This window comes from Mus pahari, chromosome 10 (genome assembly GCF_900095145.1).
Source record: "Mus pahari chromosome 10, PAHARI_EIJ_v1.1, whole genome shotgun sequence".
NCBI lineage: Eukaryota > Metazoa > Chordata > Mammalia > Rodentia > Muridae > Mus > Mus pahari.
Window position 1 is genome coordinate 78,143,834 of NC_034599.1, and position 19,725 is coordinate 78,163,558.

Genomic DNA, 19,725 nt, shown 5'->3' on the forward strand with positions numbered 1-19,725 from the left:
AATTTTTTAAAAGAAAAGACCATATTTGAGCAATGCTTGCATATCTGAAGATAAGGGCCCCTTGGGACAGAAAACATCCTACTGTGCTGACAGAACCATGGCAGCCTGTGAACTAGAAGCTGGTGAGTGAGGAGAACGGAAAACAAAGTTGGTTTGAAGAATTGAGAAGGGCTACCTTGGACTAAACACCTGCCTATGCCAGGGAAAAACTAGGGCACTGCTGCAGTCGTCAGTGTCGACTCAGTCTCCTTCTTCTGGCTGAAGGCTTCCTTCTCCAGAATGGCTGTCTAGCTACTGCTGCCTCTCCAAAGTCTCATGGAAACTAAACTTCTATTCACCTGTATCTCACATTAAAGGCTATCATATGATAACTTGATATGCATATACACACAGCCTGTGATATAACAGAGTCTCAATAATAGGTGATGTCTTTTCGCCCCAGTGTGATCCAAGGAGCAGTAGAGTTAGATGTTGAAAACAACCACAGTATTATATAGGAGGCACACATTCTTTTATGGGAACACTTGTGAAAATATCCAGGGAATCCTAGAAATACCTCCCAGGTTGGATGGAGAAAGAGAGGAAGCAGGAGAGAGTTAGGTCCTTTTGGACAGGGATAGTGTGAGGAGAAGATGTAATCTTGTGTCTCCTGGTTTCAGTGGCAGATCTGTCAGGATTCTCCACCAGAGGATTTAGGTTTAATAAGGCTTATAAGATTAGGTCTTTAGTTGATGTGCCCAGTGATTGAGTTACTGTTGTTTTTGTTTGTGTTGTGTCTTCCTTAATGTGGTGGCCACTCTGGGTTCCAGAGAGAAAGATACGGGGACAAAGAGTGGGTCTGCCTGATGCACACCACAAAGGCCATGGGGGTTTTGAAGCACTGGGCTGCTGTGGTAGCGTTCCATCAGTGGGAACTTAGCAAGCTTGAGTGGAAAGATTTTGGAGCTCTGAATCCGAGAATCTCCATGAGATAAGAACTGGCCGGCGAGACAGCCAGGGCTGAGAGTAGCAGGACATAGGGCGGGAACTTGCCATTCTTTTTTTAATATTTCCCACAACAATAACCCAATCTTTAAAACTGAAAATAGCATCTACACCAAGTGATTGAATGGATCTGGAGAGACTGTAACTGCCATCCAAGGCTGGCTGAAGGAATGCAATAGAATAACTTTAGAAAACACATTTTCAAGCTATACCTACCAAATGACAGAGCTTCTCTATTCCTGGGTATCTGCTCAGAGAAAGTCAACTGTACTTCATATCAATAACTGTAGGTGAATTCTCTTAGCAGCTTTCTATGCAACAACTCCAAACTGAAAAGAATTCAAATGTGGATAATCACAGAAACAGAAATGGATTAGCCAACTATGTTATTATAAAGTTGAATAAAATTATCAATAAAATAGAGTGGACATCAGTACACACAACCCCATGAATGCATCTCAAAATCAGCATGAAGTCAGTCAAAATAAAGCAAAAATGAATCATTATTTTATGGTTCCATGGTTCCATCTATAGTAGATTGTGCGAAATGCTAGCTGATGTAGTCTTATAAGATCCATGTGTTCCCTGGGCACAGGTTGGGAGATATGTGAATGGGAGGAAGAGTCAAGGGCCCAAGAAAAATGTGGAGGATGATTGATATTGTCAGTTCTTTGTAATTTTATCTAATATGAAAAATTATCAAAATATATCATTTAAATATGAATGAATTTATTGTATATAATATCTGTATAAAACCATTCTTTCAATCATGTCTGTTTTATATATTCACCTCTTTCAAGAGTGTATTACAGAATTGATATATATTCTCTCTCATTGATGAGCTAGGGATATTTGACCTATGGCTTAGTCCAGTTAAACCTTTGCACTCTGCCCTTGCATCCTCTCCACTCAGCACGTGTGCACAGGACAGAACTCTCCACTTCTGTCTTCCAGCTACAAAATGCTATAAAGGACTCTAACACTCTGTGTGGTGATTTCCATGGGTGCGATTGCTTTTTACTATGCCTCTCCAACTGCAGACTTTGGTGTATCAATGCTAAGAATCTAAGAGAACTTATTCTGCAAAATGTCCTTTTGACGTAGTTCAATACTTTCATATAGTTGGTGGCTGATGAATCCCAGAAGGAAAACAAAACAAAACAAAACAAAACAAAAAACTCGGAGACGTGACAAGTATCAAGGCTTGAAACCAAGCATCTGAGAGCCTTCCAAGACCTACAGTCAAATATCTTTACATATTTGAAGAAAAGACGTGAAAGTAAAGATCCAGTGACTAGCTTCAGATGTGCTGGGTGCTGGAGAAGAAGCAGGGCGATGCCAGGGCATCACTATTCTCTGTAGGAGTGGAGGTGAAGGAGGTGGCTCAAGGGGCTAGGAAAATAGCTTAACTGGTAAAATATTTTCTTGCAAATAAGGACCTGAGTTCAGTCTTCAGAACTCATGTACAAAAGCTGGGTGTGGTGGCCTGCACTTGTAATCCGAACTCTTGGGGAGATAGAAACTGGGAATCCCATGTAGTTAGCCAGTTTAGCCTAATTAGCAAATAACAGGACAATTGACAAGTACCAGGACAATTGAGAAAATCTGGCTCAAGACAAAGGGAATGACTTTTGAGGCTGACCTCAGGCCTATACCTATCTCTCTCTCTTTCTCTCTCTGTCTCTCTCTGTCTCTCTCTCTGTCTCTCTCTGTCTCTCTCTGTCTCTCTCTGTCTCTCTCTCTCTCTCTCTCGCACACACTCACACACAAACAAACAAACAAACACAATACACTCACACAACACTCTCACACACACTCTTACACACATTCTCAAACACATGTGCATATATAAATATGGCTTAAGTGAGAGACAAAGCTCATAGACATAACAACAGGAAAAGACATCAAAGACTAAAATTCTGGTACATACTTTTAGAGGGCCACTTGTAGGAGGACAGAGTAAATGTGAAGAGATAAATTGTGAAGGCGTTATCCTGTGTGTCAAGGAGGGGCTGATGTGTTTAAACATAATGACAGGAGAAATGTACAACTGAGTGGTAGGGCATTTGCCTAGTATCTATGAGGCCCCAAGTCTAACTGTCAACTTCACATTAAAATAAATGGGGGTGCATTGAAGAAGCATAATGACAATAACAGTATAAGCTTAGGAACCAAGAGGAGAAGACGTGATTGAGTATGTGGTTTGGTGGTCACCATGAGTGATGCCTTGGGTTTAATCCTTAGCGCCATAAAATAAAGGGGGACTTGAAAATGTCATTAAAACTGGAAGCAGAGGGCATTTTGCATTGTCTGGTGTTGCCTTATTAATTGTGCCACAGCCTCATATCCTCCAGTATGTCTTCACAGCACATAAAGATTAACGCTAAATCTTACTCTCCTGGTAATCACCAATTTGTCAGGATTTAGAATCACCTAGGAGACAAGCCTCAAGAATGCTTTGAGAGAGATTCTAGATTGGTTTGGTCCAGGTGAGACAACCCAATGTAGGTGGTACCATTCTATGGGCTGTGCTTCTGGACTGAATGGATGGGACGAAGAAGGTTGCACCAGTATTTTCTCTGTTATCTCTCTCTCTCTCTCTCTCTCTCTCTCTCTCTCTCTCTCTCTCTCTCTCTCTCACACACACACACACACACACCCCAATGTAGGTGGTACCATTCTATGGGCTGTGCTTCTGGACTGAATGGATGGGACGAAGAAGGTTGCACCAGTATTTTCTCTGTTATCTCTCTCTCTCTCTCTCTCTCTCTCTCTCTCTCTCTCTCTGCTTTCTGACAATGGGTGTGGTCAGACCAGCTGCCTCAGATCCCTGTTGCCCTGACTTCCCTGCCCTGTAATTGTGAGCCAAAGTAAATCATTCCTTAAATCATTGCCATCTAGGATTTTTGTCACAGTAATGGGCAAAGTGACTAACAATCCTCCCGCAGGGATGGAGCGCAGCACCATGGTAGAGCTCTTGCTTAGCAAACCCAAGGCCCTGGGATTTGATTCCCAGCATTGCAAACAAATGTCGAAGTCATAAATATTACTGAGGGACAGTCTGCTTGCAAACACTAGGCTAATTCTTCCACTCTCCCTAGATGTAATTCCTTCTGGACTGAATTATATTTTTCCAAAACACCATCCACAATGTGATTACATTTAGCAGTAAGGCCTATAAACAGGTAATTAAGACAGGATGAAGTCATAAGGGTGGAGCTCTAATCCAAGAGGATTAGTGTCCTTATAGGAAGAGCTGCCGCAGCTGATTTGTCTCTGCTCTCACACAGGAAACAAACAAACAGCAACAGAAACACCTTATGCAGCCAGGGGAACACCACCACCTTCATTACTAAGAGAAAAGGTTCCCGAGCAACTATCCCTGTTGTTGTTGTCTCCCTTTAAGTTTCTAGCCTCCAGTTGAGAAATATGTACTTATGTTTAGGTGGCACATTCTCTGGAATTCTGTTCTGGCAACAGAGATGATGAGTCCATACTCTTACTGTGAATTTGCAAGCCTGTCTGGTTCACTCAAAATGTTTGGCATTCTAAGAAATCCAGAATGGGACATGGTCTCCCTGCTCAGCAGTTAGTTTCCTTTCTCTTTCTTGTTTGACTTTCAGTTCTCTCCAGACAAATTGCCTGGGTCTGGGTAGAATGCAGAATACATAGGTGATGCTGGGCAACTGACATGCTCCCATACACAGCAGATTGATTATTCAAATTACATCCCATTTCTCCACTCTGAAGTTTTGGCAGGGACATTTCAGCTGTTAACTGCTCGGAGCTGTCTGGGCCTGCCTTTGTAAAAATGAAACGTGCTTTTAAAAAGGACTTGTCTCCATCAGAGAATGATGCCTGCTTTTTAACAACTAAATGAAGATTTGTGACACAGAATCTGCAGCTAGGCTTCAGAGCATTTGAACTCAACGTCCTATGGGTATCCACACCTCTGGATCCATGTGTGAGGATGCTGTCAAATGAGGTCTCAAAGATCACAGGCCATTCACTGACTTAAGATGAACTACTAAGTCCATTTAAGATTATCAAGAGGCCTCTGTGAGACCTCTGCCCAGCTAGACTTAGCAGTAGTGTTTCACCAGTTCAGCACGATATCCTTCTTTTAATTCTTTCATTTTTGCCTGATTTGTGTCTTTATATTTAAATCAGATAGCTGGGCTACTAGTTCTGACTACTAAGGAGGCTGGTGAAGGAGAATTGCTTCAGCCCAGGGGTTTGAGACCGACAGAGAGAGAGAGACAGTCATTTCAAAACATAATGAAATAAAATAAAAGAACAGCAAAATCTCCAAAGTGGGTTTCTTATAGGTAGTGAATTGAGATTTGCTTTTTTTCCTGAGATTTTATTTTTGATTATGCACATTTAATGAAATTACCGATAGACTCGGATTTCGATCTACCATTTTGATAACGTGTTTTCCTCTTTGATTTTGCTTGCATTTTGAATCCTTCTTTGCACTGATCACCTGTTCTTCACTTCCATTCTTTTGCTCACCAGTAGCAATTACTTTTGTGTTTCCTTGTTAGTTTTCACTTGTCATTTTCCTTTTGTTTTTAGTGATTTCTTTTTTTTTCCTTTTTTTAAAAAATATGGAACGCTTCACGAATTTGCATGTCATCCTTGCGCAGGGGCCATGCTAATCTTCTCTGTATCGTTCCAATTTTAGTATATGTGCTGCCGAAGCGAGCACTTTAGTGATTTCTTTAGGCTTTTAATAACACTATTGCTATATGTTTTGGATCACATACATTATTTCGGTGTGTATACTTATTGTAGGTTCAGAATTACTCTATCAGAAGAATTTTCTTGACTGTATCTTGTATTCTAGTTATGATACTTGTGGTAAGTCATCCTTACAATCTTTTCATCTTTATTTTCCCTTCATAATGAATAATACTTTTGGTGGATGTAAAATTTGTCAGGGCCAGCTTTTTATTTTCTGAGCATTCTGAAATAGGTTTTGCATTTTACATAATTTCTGATAGGACATCTGCTGTTGTCTTTATGGTTGTCGTCTTCATGGTTGTCTTCCTATATGTCACCAACTGCCTTTTGTCCTTCAGCTGTTTTGAAGATCTTTCTCTTCATAACCAGTGTTAAACAATTTAATCATGTCCCTATAATATTCATACATTTTGGAGGAATTCTCCATGTTGTTCAGTCTGTTGTTGTTGGTTTTTAGTTTTGATCACAGTTGAACAGACTGCCCAGCTTTTTTTCAGTTTTCCCTCATTTCTTTTAGGAATTCCAGTTGTATGTATATTAGACCACCTTGTTTCACAGTCTGCCAGTACTTTTGTTCACTTTTATCTCTCTGTGTTTAATTGTATGTATTCTAAAATAAATAGTTCTTTTTATTATTTGTAGTTGTGTTTGTGTGTGTGCATCTGTGGTAAATGCACCTGAGTGCGGGGATCTCAGATGCACCAGATTCCTGTTGGAGTTGGCGTCACCAGAGATTGTGAGCACCTGATGTGGGGCTTCTGCAAAAGCAAGAAGTGCTGTGAACTGCTGAACCATCTCTCCAGCCCTTCATACAGTTTTTAACTTGTGTTTTCAAGCCTAGTGATTTTTTTCTTTCCCAGCATATTAACTGCTAACCCCACATAATGTCATTTCTATTGCATACCTTGCACATTTCATTTCCATACTTCTAATTTGCTTTTCCTCACACACTGTGAATTTCTCCTTATCATGTTTATAGAATTCCCTCTTAGTTTTTGGAGTTCATAAAATACAGCGCACATTACAATTTTAATGTCCTAGTTAGCCAAATATGTCATCTGTGTCTTTTCTGGTCTGTTTTAATTGATCCCTTATACGCCCCAACCCTCCTTAACTGTTACATTTTCTTGTTTTCAAAGTCTGGTAATTTTTTTTTTTCAATTACATAAGAGTGTAAAGACAACCCTGTTGAGTTTTCTTGTATTTTTATAAATATTACTGAGCAGTGTTCTAGTCAATAGTTATATTTCATGAACATATTTTGATGTTTTTAAGGTTTGCTTTTCAGCTTTTATTCTTGACCAAAAAAGCTTTAAAGACTAACTTTGCATTAAACCTTCTGTGTCTATAGGTTCTACATTCATGGATTTACTCAACTGTAGACGAGAGAGAGAGAAAAAAATGTTTTTCCTGTGTCTGTATTGTACAACTTGTCAATATTCCTTAAGTACCACTATATAACATTTATTTATATCACATCTGTATTCAACTGGGTATTACAAATGATGTATAGACGATAAATTTTAAAGTATTCAGGACGCTGGGAGATTTAAAGCACATGCCTTTAACCCCAGTCTGCTCTGCAAACGGAGTTAGTTCTATGGCAGCAATGGATACACACACACACACACACACACACACACACACACACACACACACACAGTGAGATCATGCCTCGAAAACAACAACAAAGTTCCCCTCCCCCACCAAAAGAAAATAAATGTATACAGGAATAGGTTGTGTGTACAATGCCTCTTTATTTAAAGACTTGGAATATCCACGGATTTGGGTATCAGCGATTTGTGACAGAGGGCATCACTTACAGAATGAAGATGAGAGTTTTGGCTACCGCTGTAGCTTCTTACCCAAAGCAAAACTACCAAGAGTAAGCCAAAGCAAAAACACAGCATCTGCCCGTTTATTTTTCGCCCATGAAACCGTTCTCCTGGACCACACAGTCCGCTAGGGGAGCTGGGTACCATTGAGGAAACCTAGAGAAGCTTTTCTCTCCTAAGAGCAGCTGAGCTCGTAACTGAGACAGCGTCACGGGAATGGGGGTTGGGGTGGAGGATGGTTCGGAGAGAGGAGCTCAGCCAGGGACGTCCCGACAGGGAGGGGACCAGAATCCTAACAAAAGGAAGGGCGGGTCTTGGGTTGAAGACGATTCCAGGTTTCCCTGGAGGGTAGTGGAAGGTCCAGTGGGAGAGCACCAAAGAAAAAGGCCCTGACCCCTGATCCGACCGGCGCAGGCCAGCATGGCGATGGCGCAGCCGACAACCACGGATAACTCCCCCGGCCGCTTGAAGTGGATGGGTCCGGCCTCAACGCAAGAGGGGCGGTACGGCGCTAGGAGCCAATCACGGCCCACGCTGTCACGTGGCAAGCCGTAACCAATGAGAGGTAGCGGTGAAGGCAGCGGGGAAATTCAAACGTGTTTCCGGAAAGGGGTTGGGGTGCCGCTGTTTGGGCTGCAGCTTGGCTTTCAGAGGTGGGTGCAGCAGAGCGGGCGTTGCAGAGAGGCTGCGACCGGCGGGAGGATGCTGGGTGGCGAGGGTGGCGGCGAGCGAGCAGGCGCATGGGCCCCCGGCCAGGCGGGCGGGTACGGCCTGTGGGTCCTGGGCTGTTGGAGGGGGAGCAGGGCCCAGAAGCGGGTGCGCCGTGCCGGCCGGGACTGGTTATGCAACTCTCAGGACCTGCCCCCGTGGGTGACTGGGAGCTGGGAGGAGGTGGGGAACCCCTGCTCCCCTCCTTTGGGCCCATTTTTATTGTTAACACTCCACGGTGGCTCTGACGTTGAGTTACTGCGTTGTGGAGAATCGCAGAGTGACAGAAAGCCTGCAGACTGTGGACCATTAACAAACACATTCATGCAGATGACTCGAGCGCATGGGCTCCAGTACTGTGACAAGTTTCTCGATGCTTGCTTTAGAAAGATAAAAGCACAAATCAGGACTTTGTCTGGGACAAACTGCTGAAAGTCACTTATTTGTAGAAGGATGCAGAATGCTCTCAATGTCAATATTTACTCTGGCAGAGTAGGCGACCAAAGGGACAACTTATTGTCATTACCAAACGGAATCCAAGACATTCAGTGAAATAAAGTTTTCAAAGGCGTCAGCTGGACGTGGTGGTGTATTTATGTACAGCTAGTGCTTGGGAGATGCAATGAGACAAGCTGCAGAAACAGAGCAAGGCTATTTTAACACCCTTACTCAAAACACAAAAGCAGGCAACATTTTTTTTCATGAGGGCATTATCTTCCTGGTTCACGCAGTGTAACCTCAATGCTGTTTCATACTGGGAAGAATAGATGTTTTTGATTCGTTGAGACTTATTTTCTGGTAAATTACAAGCTATGTCCTTGTGGGTTTTGTTGCTCTGGTTTGATTTTGTTTCGCCACTAACACTTACCTCATAACAGTTACATTTAGATATGTTTACAAAACTAACGTTCTATCTTCTTCATTCAGAAGACGAGTTAAAATTTAGAAATGGAGACTGAAGAGTTAATTGGCAGAAATGTGACGATTGATTCCATCATGAGCAAAATGAGAGATATTAAAAATAGGATAAATGAAGACTGTACTGATGAGCTAAACTTGTTTAAAGTCTGTGCCGATCACACAGGTGAGTTTTTTCTTTTCTTAAAAAAGCAAACAAGGGCTGGCGAGATGGCTCAGTGGTTAAAAGAACAGACTGCTCTTCCAAAGGTCCTGAGTTCAAATCCCAGCAACCATATGGTGGCTTACAACCATCTGTAACAAAAACTGGTGCCCTCTTCTGGAGTGTCTGAAGACAGCTACAGTGTACTTACGTGTAATAAATAAATAAATCTTAAAAAAAAAAAGAATACAACAATTTAAAAAAAAAAAAAAAGCAAACAAAAACCTAAAAAACGTTGAGAGCCTCCGAGGTAAAGGCGAGCAGTATTAATAACCACCTTGTGTGACCTAATGCAGTTGTTTTTGTTTTTCTCAGTAAGTGATAGTTATCCATTAGAGTATACTTCATACTTTAGCTTCTTTTGTCTGGAAACATTGCAAACGTTTTTGCTGGAGGAAAACAGGCAGGCAGATAGATACACCAAACTTGGGAATCTGAGGCAGAAAGCTCTCAAGTTTGTAGCCAGTGTGGAAAATATAGACCCTATCTCAAAAACTCAAAACAACAAAAAAAAAGAATCCTCCTTGAGTGTGCTCACGGGTAGTTCTCTTAACTCTTGTTACTGCCTGCTACCTTTGTTGGCTACTTTGCTTGCTGTACACACGTGTGCACGTGCGCGCGCGCGCGCACACACACACACACACACACACACACGCGCGCGCACGTAGGGCTTTTTGTTTTGACTGTTTTTTGCCGTGAACTGAGGAAGCCTCACCACTCTTCCTGAAGCTAATTTCTTGTACTCACTTATTCGTTTTATTTTGTGTGTGAGTGTTTTACCTGCGTGCATATGCATGTACCACTCTCATGCTTGCTGTCCTTGGAGGTCAGAAGAGAGCACGGGAATCCCATGGGACCGGAGCTATGGATGGTTGTGAGCCATCGTGTAGGCTCTGAGAATGGAACCTGGGTCCTCTGCAAGAGCATACAAGTGCTCCTAACTGCTGAGACACCTCTCCAGTCCTCTGAAGTTAACACCAAATACTGAACGTGAAGTATCGCCCTATTAGTCTTGTGGCTGCACCTGTCTTACCTCTGTTCTAGCTACAGGTCTCTATTAGTCCCAAATAGGTGTTCATTTTCACCTCTCTGGTCTTTGTAAATGTCTCTCTTCCTGGCCTTCCCTGATAAACTTGTTGGAGAAAGTTACCTCCTGAGACGGGGGTGTGTCTCCCATCTTCTTTTCCTGTATTGTTTGCACAGCCCCGGTTCACTTCCTGCATTTGTCTATCTGTTCTTGATCTGTTCTCCACTAGAATGTCATTTCCATGAGGTCAGCTTCCAGTCTGTTATATCCAGTGCTTAGATTGACCTGATATGAAGTTGTTGAACACTGAATGAGTGAAAATCCCCACAGTGTAACACACTAGTTTTGTAAGTCTTTCTTAGGTTTCAGGTGGTTGATGTCATTTAAATGGTGGATATTTGCCAGCTAAAAACAGATGTTCTGTGTTCTATCTCTTTAAACTGAATTAAAACCCCACTAGCTACATGAATCAGGGTAAAATTGACCAACAGTACCTGAATGCTTAATGAAGTTTAATTCAAAAGCAAATGTGCAATAAACCCAAGGTGTTTGTGCCTGTGCTTGCCCATGCTGCATTGCTCAGCTGCTCAGTAGCCCTGGTTCTAAGCACACAGTGTGGGTACTTTGCACTGTGCACAGTGTCCCACGGCTCAGTGCCTGTAAAGCCTTGGCTTAGATCTGAGATGATTGTACATTATAAACTGTCAGATCTTTATTGTACGTATAGAGGTTCTTTCACAGAAATGCAGTAATTTAATGATGAAAAAAATAAGACTTTTTAAAAAACATTTTCCTACCTTTATTCCTACATGTATCAAATTATTTTATCTTTGGAATGTAATATGTAGAATGATTGATTTTGAAAATTGTAGGCTTGCTGACTTGAATTTCATTAAATATTGTTAATTTATTCCTGGGATGAGAATAGAATTTCCAGGCGTTTCTAAAATTTCCATAAGCATATTTCCTCCATTTGTACCACACATTTATGATAATTTGCATCCTCAGCATCGCTGGGAATAGACTCAAAATCCTGAACCTGAAGAACACTAAAGGTGCTCTGTACCCTGCGATCTCCAGATATTCAGCCAAAACCAGTTACATCCATCTCCTTAGTATACGTGCTTACTTTTAGTCTTAATAAACAGTAAAATTATATGTGTAACAAAGAATTATTTTAAAATAAGTTGATTTGTGATATTGTCAGTAAAAGTTCATTTTTTTATACCTATTTTATATACCTGTTTTCCTGGTAGTTGCTTAAAAACTTCCTCAGGTAAAAAGGTATTACAGGTGGGAAGAACTCTGGTCACTAGTGAGCCTGGTTCCCAGAGGCCTCCAAATCACAAATGGCAAAATATATTTTTTTTAGATATTTCACAAACTAACTTGTTAGGAAATTAGTAGAAATAAAACTGAAAAATTAGTTGGTGATGGTGGTGCACACCATTGATCCTAGCACTCGAGAGGCAGAGCCAGGCATATTTCTGAGTTTCAAGCCAGCCTGATCTACAGAGTGAGTGCTAGGCCAACCAGGGCTGCAGAGAGAAGTCCTGTCTCAAAAACAAAAACAAAAGAAATCAAAACAAAACTGAAAAAACATTGTTAGTATTCAACCAGATTACATTTAGAGTGAGCAATCGAATGTCAGGAATGAGCTGCTCTGCTAGAAAGCAGGAAAGGTAATTTTGTTTGCAAATGGAGTAATAGCTTCTTCAGGAAATTAGAATTTAAAATACCTTTCTAATAAAAATGATAAACTAATAAAAGATATCCTAAGTAGTAGGCTGGTGTTCAAATCCCTTTCTTAAAAAAAAAAAAAAAAAAAAAAGCACTTATTTAGTCATCACTTTTTAGTGCATTACCAAGTGAAAATTATGTTTGCAGAACTTAGCCCACTGCTGTGTACATTAAGCAAACCAGACATGGTTGTCAAGGTAGAGGGTTAGAGGGTCAAGATCACACTTAGCTAAGTATTGAGTTGAAGGCCACCCTGGGTTACTTGACCCTGTTATAGAAATAAAATCATCTGACGTTTATTCCTTTCTGTTGTGGTTTTGGTCTGTTTGTTTGTTTGTTTTGAGACAGGGTTTCTCTGTTTAGCTCTAACTGTGCTGGAACTGCCATGTAGACCAGGCTAATTTCAGACTCACAGAGATCCTCCTGCCTCTGTCTCCCCAGTGCTGGGATTAAAGGTGTGCGCCACCACGCCTAGCTTGACGTTTATTCTCGCTTTTGCTATGTGTGATGGAATTTCACAGCAAGAAAGCTGACACCCACAAGAATTCCTGTAGGTTTTGAAGGCACAGATTGGTGTGACCAGGAAATTAGCAAGGTATTTAAGAGAAATGTAGATAACTTGGAAAGGTAACTTGTCTATTTCTCAGTTGTGATTTTTTTTTTCCTCCTTATTCTTATAACTCAGAAACTGTTAACCAAACTACGATGGTTGGGAACACCCCAGAGGACTGGTTGAATAGCTTGCTGAAACTAGAGAAAAACAGCTCACCTCTAAATGACAATCTTTTAAATAAGCTGATTGGTCAGTATAGTCAAGCAATTGAAGCACTTCCTTCAGATAAATATGGCCAGAATGAGAGCTTTGCTCGAATACAAGTGAGACTTGCTGAATTAAAAGCGTAAGTATTAGTGAACCACACATAACCAACTATATATGTACTATATTACAGAGAAACATTAAAAACATGTAATTTATATTTTTTAAACTAGTACTTTTATTTTTAAGGTAAATTTTTTTCTGTGGACATAGATCCCTCAGAGTTACTGTTTGGACATTTCCAAAAATGGTATACAACTTTAACCTAGTTTTTTATCAAGTGTACTTGTTATAAAACCTTTTGATTTTATAAATGTGAGTCTAATCTTTTGTTGCAGTATTCAAGAGCCTGATGATGCCCATGACTACTTCCAGATGGCCAGGGAAAACTGCAAGAAGTTTGCTTTTGTGCACATATCTTTTGCACAGTTTGAACTGTCTCAAGGTAATCTAAAAATATCACATTTACATTTTAAGTGAAAGCACATTCTACTGTAACAATATTGAATCATAGATTTGACGTGAGATATTAAAGCAAACATATTACAGTTGATGAGATGAGAATATGGGACAGGAGTGCTCCATAGCATGAGATGAGAACATGGGACAGGAGCGCTCCATAGCGTGAGTCCAGAGTATTTTCTGGACTGTCCTTATACTCATACAGGATGTTCTGTGGGAGGAAGGACAAACATTGAATTTGTGTCCTTCACTCAGGATGTATCTGAAGGGTGTTTGAGAATTTGTAGAATAAAAGATAAGATATTTTAGCTGGCACTTAGATAATCTTGTCTAGGCTGTGGCTTCATAGTACTGAGTGTGTTTAATAATGCTGTTAACATTGAGCTGCTGATTCTAATTAATACACCACTGCAAGGGCATTTTGTCTTGCTTATGTGATTTTTTTTGAATTAGGGCCAGGACATGTTTTTTTTTTTTTTTTTTTTTCCCCCGAGACATTTTTACCCTGGCTAGCCCTTTGGTTGGTTTCCCCCCACCCATAAGCCCCCCTTCTCATTTTCCTGGGGATCTTTAGCTATACCCTCAGAGTAGCCTCTGGCCAAGCCTTTTATTCCTCTGCTTATTTGTGCTGGTATTCTGGTTTCATGCACTAACCAGTTGAGTATTACCACTACCAGCAGCGTCCCTCTGATAGTAAGGTTTGTACAGTGCAAGCTGCTCCCCAGGATTGAGGTAGGGAAAATGTTGTGTAACACAGACATGGTTTGAGAATCCTGAGTCTACCTATGGGATTCCTAAATTCTAGTAATTTAAATATGTAGTCAACTGTATACATGTAAAGCATGCATTTCCCTCCTAGAAAAATTGATTCTTTCTTGCTTCTTATGGTCAGGCCTTTATGACCCCATGGCTTTTCAATGGTAAGTGTAATTCTTAAATCTTAGAACAAATAAATCGAGCTGACTATAAAAACAACTAAATAACTGAAGTTTGGCAGTAGCCGCCAGATCAAAATTGGGATTGTTTTGAGCAGGGAGGATGGGTAGACTACTAGGCGCTAACGCAGCTGCTTGAGGCTGCGCACTGACTGCTGTGCACTTGAGGCTGCGCACTGACTGCTGTGCACTTGAGGCTGCGCACTGACTGCTGTGCACNCTTGAGGCTGCGCACTGACTGCTGTGCACTTGAGGCTGCGCACTGACTGCTGTGCACTTGAGGCTGCGCACTGACTGCTGTGCACATTTAGGGGGCAGGGCAGGGTTTTATCAGGTTCGCTAATGGATTTTTGACCTGAGTTAAAAAGACCTCAAATTGCTGGTGCCTCTTTAAGTCACTATGCTCAGTAAACAAATGGGATTTAATCATTACATATAATCTTTAAAAATTGTAAATTGTGAGTAGCTAGAGGTTGTCTCATAGTAGTAGCATTTTTAGTTTTTAAAGTTTTTCTTATGGGCATATATTGGATGTTGAGCATATCTCCTGCACCTCAGTTCTTTCTGCCCTCCTTCCCCTCTTTAATCATCTTGGTTGTGATTTTGTGTTACTGTATAAAATACAGGACCATAAAAGAGGGAAAGAAAAAGGTATTTATCTAAGGTTGGCTTACTCTGCTGAATATGACTGTCTGTGGTTGTATCCATGTTCCTGCAAAGGTCATAACTTTATTCTTTATGGCTGAAAATAATTTCACTGTGCATATGTACCACGTTTTCGTCATCCATTTCTCTGTTAGATGTCTACATTGGCTTCACAGCTTAGCTGTTGTAAGTAGCTTCTTCTTTTATGTGTATGAATATTTTGCCTGCATGTATGTACTTAAACTATGTACACATGTGCGTCTGTGCGCGCGTACACACACACACACTCACTAATTTATTAAACTTCTAAATGGTTTTCAGTGATGAGCAGGAATTGGTATAGAGGAGTTAACTGTATGTGTGGTAAGTGAGAAACTGTGCATTTGCTTAGGCATCAATGCGAGTAATCTGATCTTTCCACTAGGTCCTAATGAGTAAATAACAAGCTGAGACTAGTGGGCAGAGGATGCTGCGTCAATAACAGTTATCTTTCCTCTCTTAGGCAATCTTAAAAAATGTGAGCAGCTTCTTCATAAAGCTGTAGAGAGCGGGGCAGTGCCGCTGCAGATGCTGGAGATTGCCATCCATAACTTACACCTCCAGAAAAAGCAGCTGCTTTCAGAGGAGGACAAGAAGCGTTTATCAGGTGGCTATCCAAGTGTGCTGTGCTTTGCTGGAGTGGTAAAACTCAGATTGAGGATACTTTAAAGGAAAAAAAAGTATGTAGGTATAATGCTTAAAAACCTAAAGTTAAGTTGTAGGTGTATAGGAGGTAAGATGTTCAGACACAAAATCCTTACTGCGCTAACCTTGTGTTGGTAACTCCTTAAAAATGACTCAGTTAAAGTAAAGAGGTAGCCTTTAGCTCTTAGTGAAGGATAGACTTTTACCCCGGGGACATAAATGTGTGGAGAATAGTTAAAGGGACAGTTGCAAAGAAGTGTATTGATGATAGACATTGTCCCGCTTCCCTGTCTTTTAAAACATTCCTATTTGTAAGATTACTCTTTTGTAAATTTAATCATAGTTATAACATTTTTACAGCATCTACAGTACTAACTGCCCAAGAATCATTCTCCAGTTCACTTGGAAATTTACAGAATAGGAACATCAGTTGTGATTCCAGAGGACAGGCTGGGGTGGCCAGGATTTTATATGGGTAAGAAAATGCATTCGGCTCTTTACATGATTGTCTTTGGTATTTTCACACTAGTGCAAAATACCACATTTAGCAGTAAAATGAAGATATATTATTAATAGTATTCTCTGAAGAAAACCACAGCGATTTTCTTTTTCTTTAGAGAGAACATGCCTCCACAAGATGCCGAAGTAAGTCATCGAAACCCCTTAAAGCAGACTCACAAAATTAAACGGGTACGTTGAGTCTACTACTTTGAGGAAAGTGACAGTACTGAATTCTTTATGTGTCTCAGTTGGTAACGTAATCTTTCAAATCATTTCTAGTCATGCCCCTTTGGAAGAGTCCCAGTTAATCTTCTAAACAGCCCAGATTACTATGGGAAGACAGATAGTTCAGCTGTGACACAGTTAACAAAAAGGTATGTTTGAGTTTGGGTTTCTGAAACTTGTTTGTATATAAAGACTGTTGTCAGAATATCTTGCTTTTTTACTAAGCAATAGTAATAGGATTAGTTAGCTTTGCTTGGTAGTTCTGTGGACTGAGCCTAGGGCAAGTCCTCTGTCACTGACGTGCATCCGTGTCCCTCTGTTTACTGTGTGAGACCAGATTTCCCTTATTCTCCTAGGCTAGCCTTGAACTCTTGTACCCTAGCCATAATCTGTGCCTCCTGCAGTTAGAACTGTTGGTGTTCACCAGGCTTGGCATAAGTAAATTTCTTTGGTATGAGAAGTTACTGGGTTTCTTTTTGGTTTTGCTTTGTTTTTTGAGATATGTTCTTCTGAGATGTCTGGCAGTCCTCCTGCTTCTGTCTCTTTGATGCTGGAATTAGGAATATGTACCACCACAGCCGGCTAAAGGAAATTTCTGAATGCTATCAGGAACAAATTGAATAGAAGGAAATTACTTCAGTTTTCTCTCATTAAAAGTATTGAAGCTACTATTAAGTAAGGAAATATATTGGAAAATTACCAAGTGAACATGATGTGTAGAAGCTATGAAGAGTAAAACTTGCCGGGCAGTGGTGGCACACGCCTTTAATCCCAGCACTCGGGAGGCAGAGGCAGGTGGATCTCTGAGTTCAAGGCCATCCTGGTCTACAGAGTGAGTTCCAGGACAGCCAGGGCTATACAGAGAAACCCTGTCTCGAAAAACCAAAAAAAAAAAAAAGAAGAAGAGTAAAACTTGTGTCATTTGAGCATTTCTTATTAATAGTAATATATCCAGTGTAGTGCTTATTATAGTGTGTGAGGCTCTTTATAGCAGGGGTGGAAGGGGATTCGAAAACAAACTTTTGTTTTTATTTGCTTAACGTGCTGGCTAGCTCTTAGTGGGAATAATGATGAATTCTTACAATGTTTTAGAGCTAAGGGCTTCAAGAAGTGGGATAGAGACCGGGAGCATAGCTCTGGTAGAGTATATACTAAACATGTGAAGTGCCCTGTGCTCAATCCCCAAGCACCAAAAACAAAGTTAATTGGATGCTGAGTGAGGTGGTACAGACTTAGGGTGGCTGAGCCAGGAAAATCCTTTAAATCAAGGAGTTGCTGGGGTCACCCTGGCCTTATAGTAAGCAGACACTGTATCTTAAATATATGTCTGTGTTTTATATATGTTATGTTTATATATGATATATATGATATATATATATATATATATATATTTATTTATTTATTTATAAATAAGTTCAGTAACAAAGGACCATTCTCATCCGATATATTCCCTTACTCTCAATTTAAATGTCTACTCCAAATAAGAAAAAGAAATGTGCTTGATGTGGTGCTGTGTGCTAATAAAATTGAAAAACTAATTGTTTTAGTTGGTGCCTTCAGAAATTGAAGTCCTGTCCTATTTAGGCTTCAAATAAATATTGATGGTTAAAAGGATATTTGCATTTAAGTTACATATTCCTGTTATCTTGGACCTCCATTTCAAATACTTAGTTGAAGCCTACTGGAGATTTTTATCTCACTCTTAAAACGTATTGTTTTAAACCCTCCCATCCCTCAAGGTTCACTGAGCCGGGTTCTTGATGCTTTTTATGACAGACTGTATGCTGAACTGTAGAAGAGCACATGGCAGTTCATTGCGTGTTCTTATCCTTCATCTTGTGCAGCCTGAAATGTAGTTTCATCTGCATACTTTTCCTTTCCCACATTCTTATCTTAGCTCCAGCTGTAACTTGTTAGGTCATGAAGACACTGGCAATCATCTATATCTCTTGATCAGTTTGTCATTGCTCAGTACCTAATTTTTCAGCATAGTCACCTTTGCATTAGAATTATGTCACTTTTACAGTGATGCTTCCAATTCAAAGTGTATATGAACTAGTTATGTGTACTGAAAGCCAGAAGAATGAAACAATTTGATGTTAACTGTTAAAATCTTTTTGTCTCATGTATAATAGAAAGGGGTCTGGATCGGAATACCGAGATTTGATTATGCCTGGCTCCAAATCAAGTGGAAGTGATTCCTATGAATTGAGAGGTGTAAAGGTATTACGATTGTAAATGTATGTGAAGCAAAGATTCCTGCTCTAGAACTCACTGAGCTTTCTTTAGCTGAAGGACATAGTGTTTATCTGTCTCCAAAGTATTGGTGAAGCCACTGGACGTTTGAGACCACCGTTGAAAGGTGGCACAGATGTCCTGGACTCTCTCAAAGATTAAGGTGTTAGAGCAAGGATTAGAAGAAGCATGAGGTACATTAATTGGGCATGTGTTTAAATGGATTAGTAGGCTGGGTCTGAGAATCAGCATGGGAGCTATGCCCCAGGTTTTGTTTGCTGGTATGTTTACAGACAGCATTTTGACCAAGTGTTTGTAACTCAGAGCATCTGTTTGTGCAGAGGTGGGAGCAAAAATATTAAAGTTAATCTGCTGTGCCCCTGCCTTTGTCAGCTTTACACAGGAAGTGACTAGTTCCAGATGCAGGCATTTGTAGGGTTCTAATATTCTTGGTATACTTGGCTTAAATCCCTGGCATTGTGTGAATTTTCGGCATTGCAGCCTTTCATGATCTATGCTTTAAAATAATTTTCTCTACTTTTAGGGAATGATACTTAATTGTGTCAAAAATTATATTCTCTGAATTTATAATAACTACTGCCTTGAGGTTATATAAACATCAACTTTTACTAGTCCTATTATTTTGGTAATATAGTACATTTGGGCCATAGTGGTAGAGCACATAACTATCATATGTAAGGCAAGTTAATGGTTATGACTTTCCCTGATGTTGTGATCAGTAAGTTATAATGTTAATATTTTCTGGGAGTTTGTGAGCCTACAAATACAAGAGATAGTTTTGCAAGCAATCTTTTCACATAGATAAAGCTCTATTTTATTGAACAGTTAAGACCAATTAGGACGACTGCTATTTATCGTACATTATCTTATTTGAAATCTTTCTATGCTTTTTTTGTATAGTCCATTCAAACTATCCATTTGAAAGACTCTTTGGTGTCCAATGAAAAGAGTTCTGAACTTATGTCTGATTTAGTAACCTTGAAGAGTAAAACAGATTCAAGTCTAACAAAATTGGAAGGTATGTGCTCATGTAGTCAACC

General features: G+C 40.2%; 1 protein-coding gene and 1 non-coding gene across 3 annotated transcripts in view; one reads left to right on the forward strand and one right to left on the reverse strand.

Moving 5' to 3' along the window:
* Positions 1-5,588: 5,588 nt before the first annotated feature.
* On the reverse strand, positions 5,589-5,695 carry LOC115064970. The gene has a single exon (XR_003844771.1). It is a non-coding gene; the product is annotated as a U6 spliceosomal RNA (small nuclear RNA).
* A 2,453-nt stretch (positions 5,696-8,148) lies between these two features.
* Positions 8,149-19,725, forward strand: part of Ttk (TTK protein kinase) — a 38,565-nt gene continuing 26,988 nt past the window's right edge. For both annotated transcript variants that reach the window (XM_021206667.1, XM_021206666.1), the window contains exons 1-10: positions 8,149-8,218; positions 9,204-9,357; positions 12,846-13,059; positions 13,316-13,422; positions 15,522-15,665; positions 16,064-16,178; positions 16,321-16,393; positions 16,484-16,578; positions 18,565-18,652; positions 19,586-19,703. In XM_021206667.1, coding sequence (XP_021062326.1) covers positions 9,222-9,357; positions 12,846-13,059; positions 13,316-13,422; positions 15,522-15,665; positions 16,064-16,178; positions 16,321-16,393; positions 16,484-16,578; positions 18,565-18,652; positions 19,586-19,703 — 1,090 coding nt within the window. In that variant the 5' untranslated portion in view covers positions 8,149-8,218; positions 9,204-9,221. The remainder of the gene's footprint in view (positions 8,219-9,203; positions 9,358-12,845; positions 13,060-13,315; positions 13,423-15,521; positions 15,666-16,063; positions 16,179-16,320; positions 16,394-16,483; positions 16,579-18,564; positions 18,653-19,585; positions 19,704-19,725) is intronic.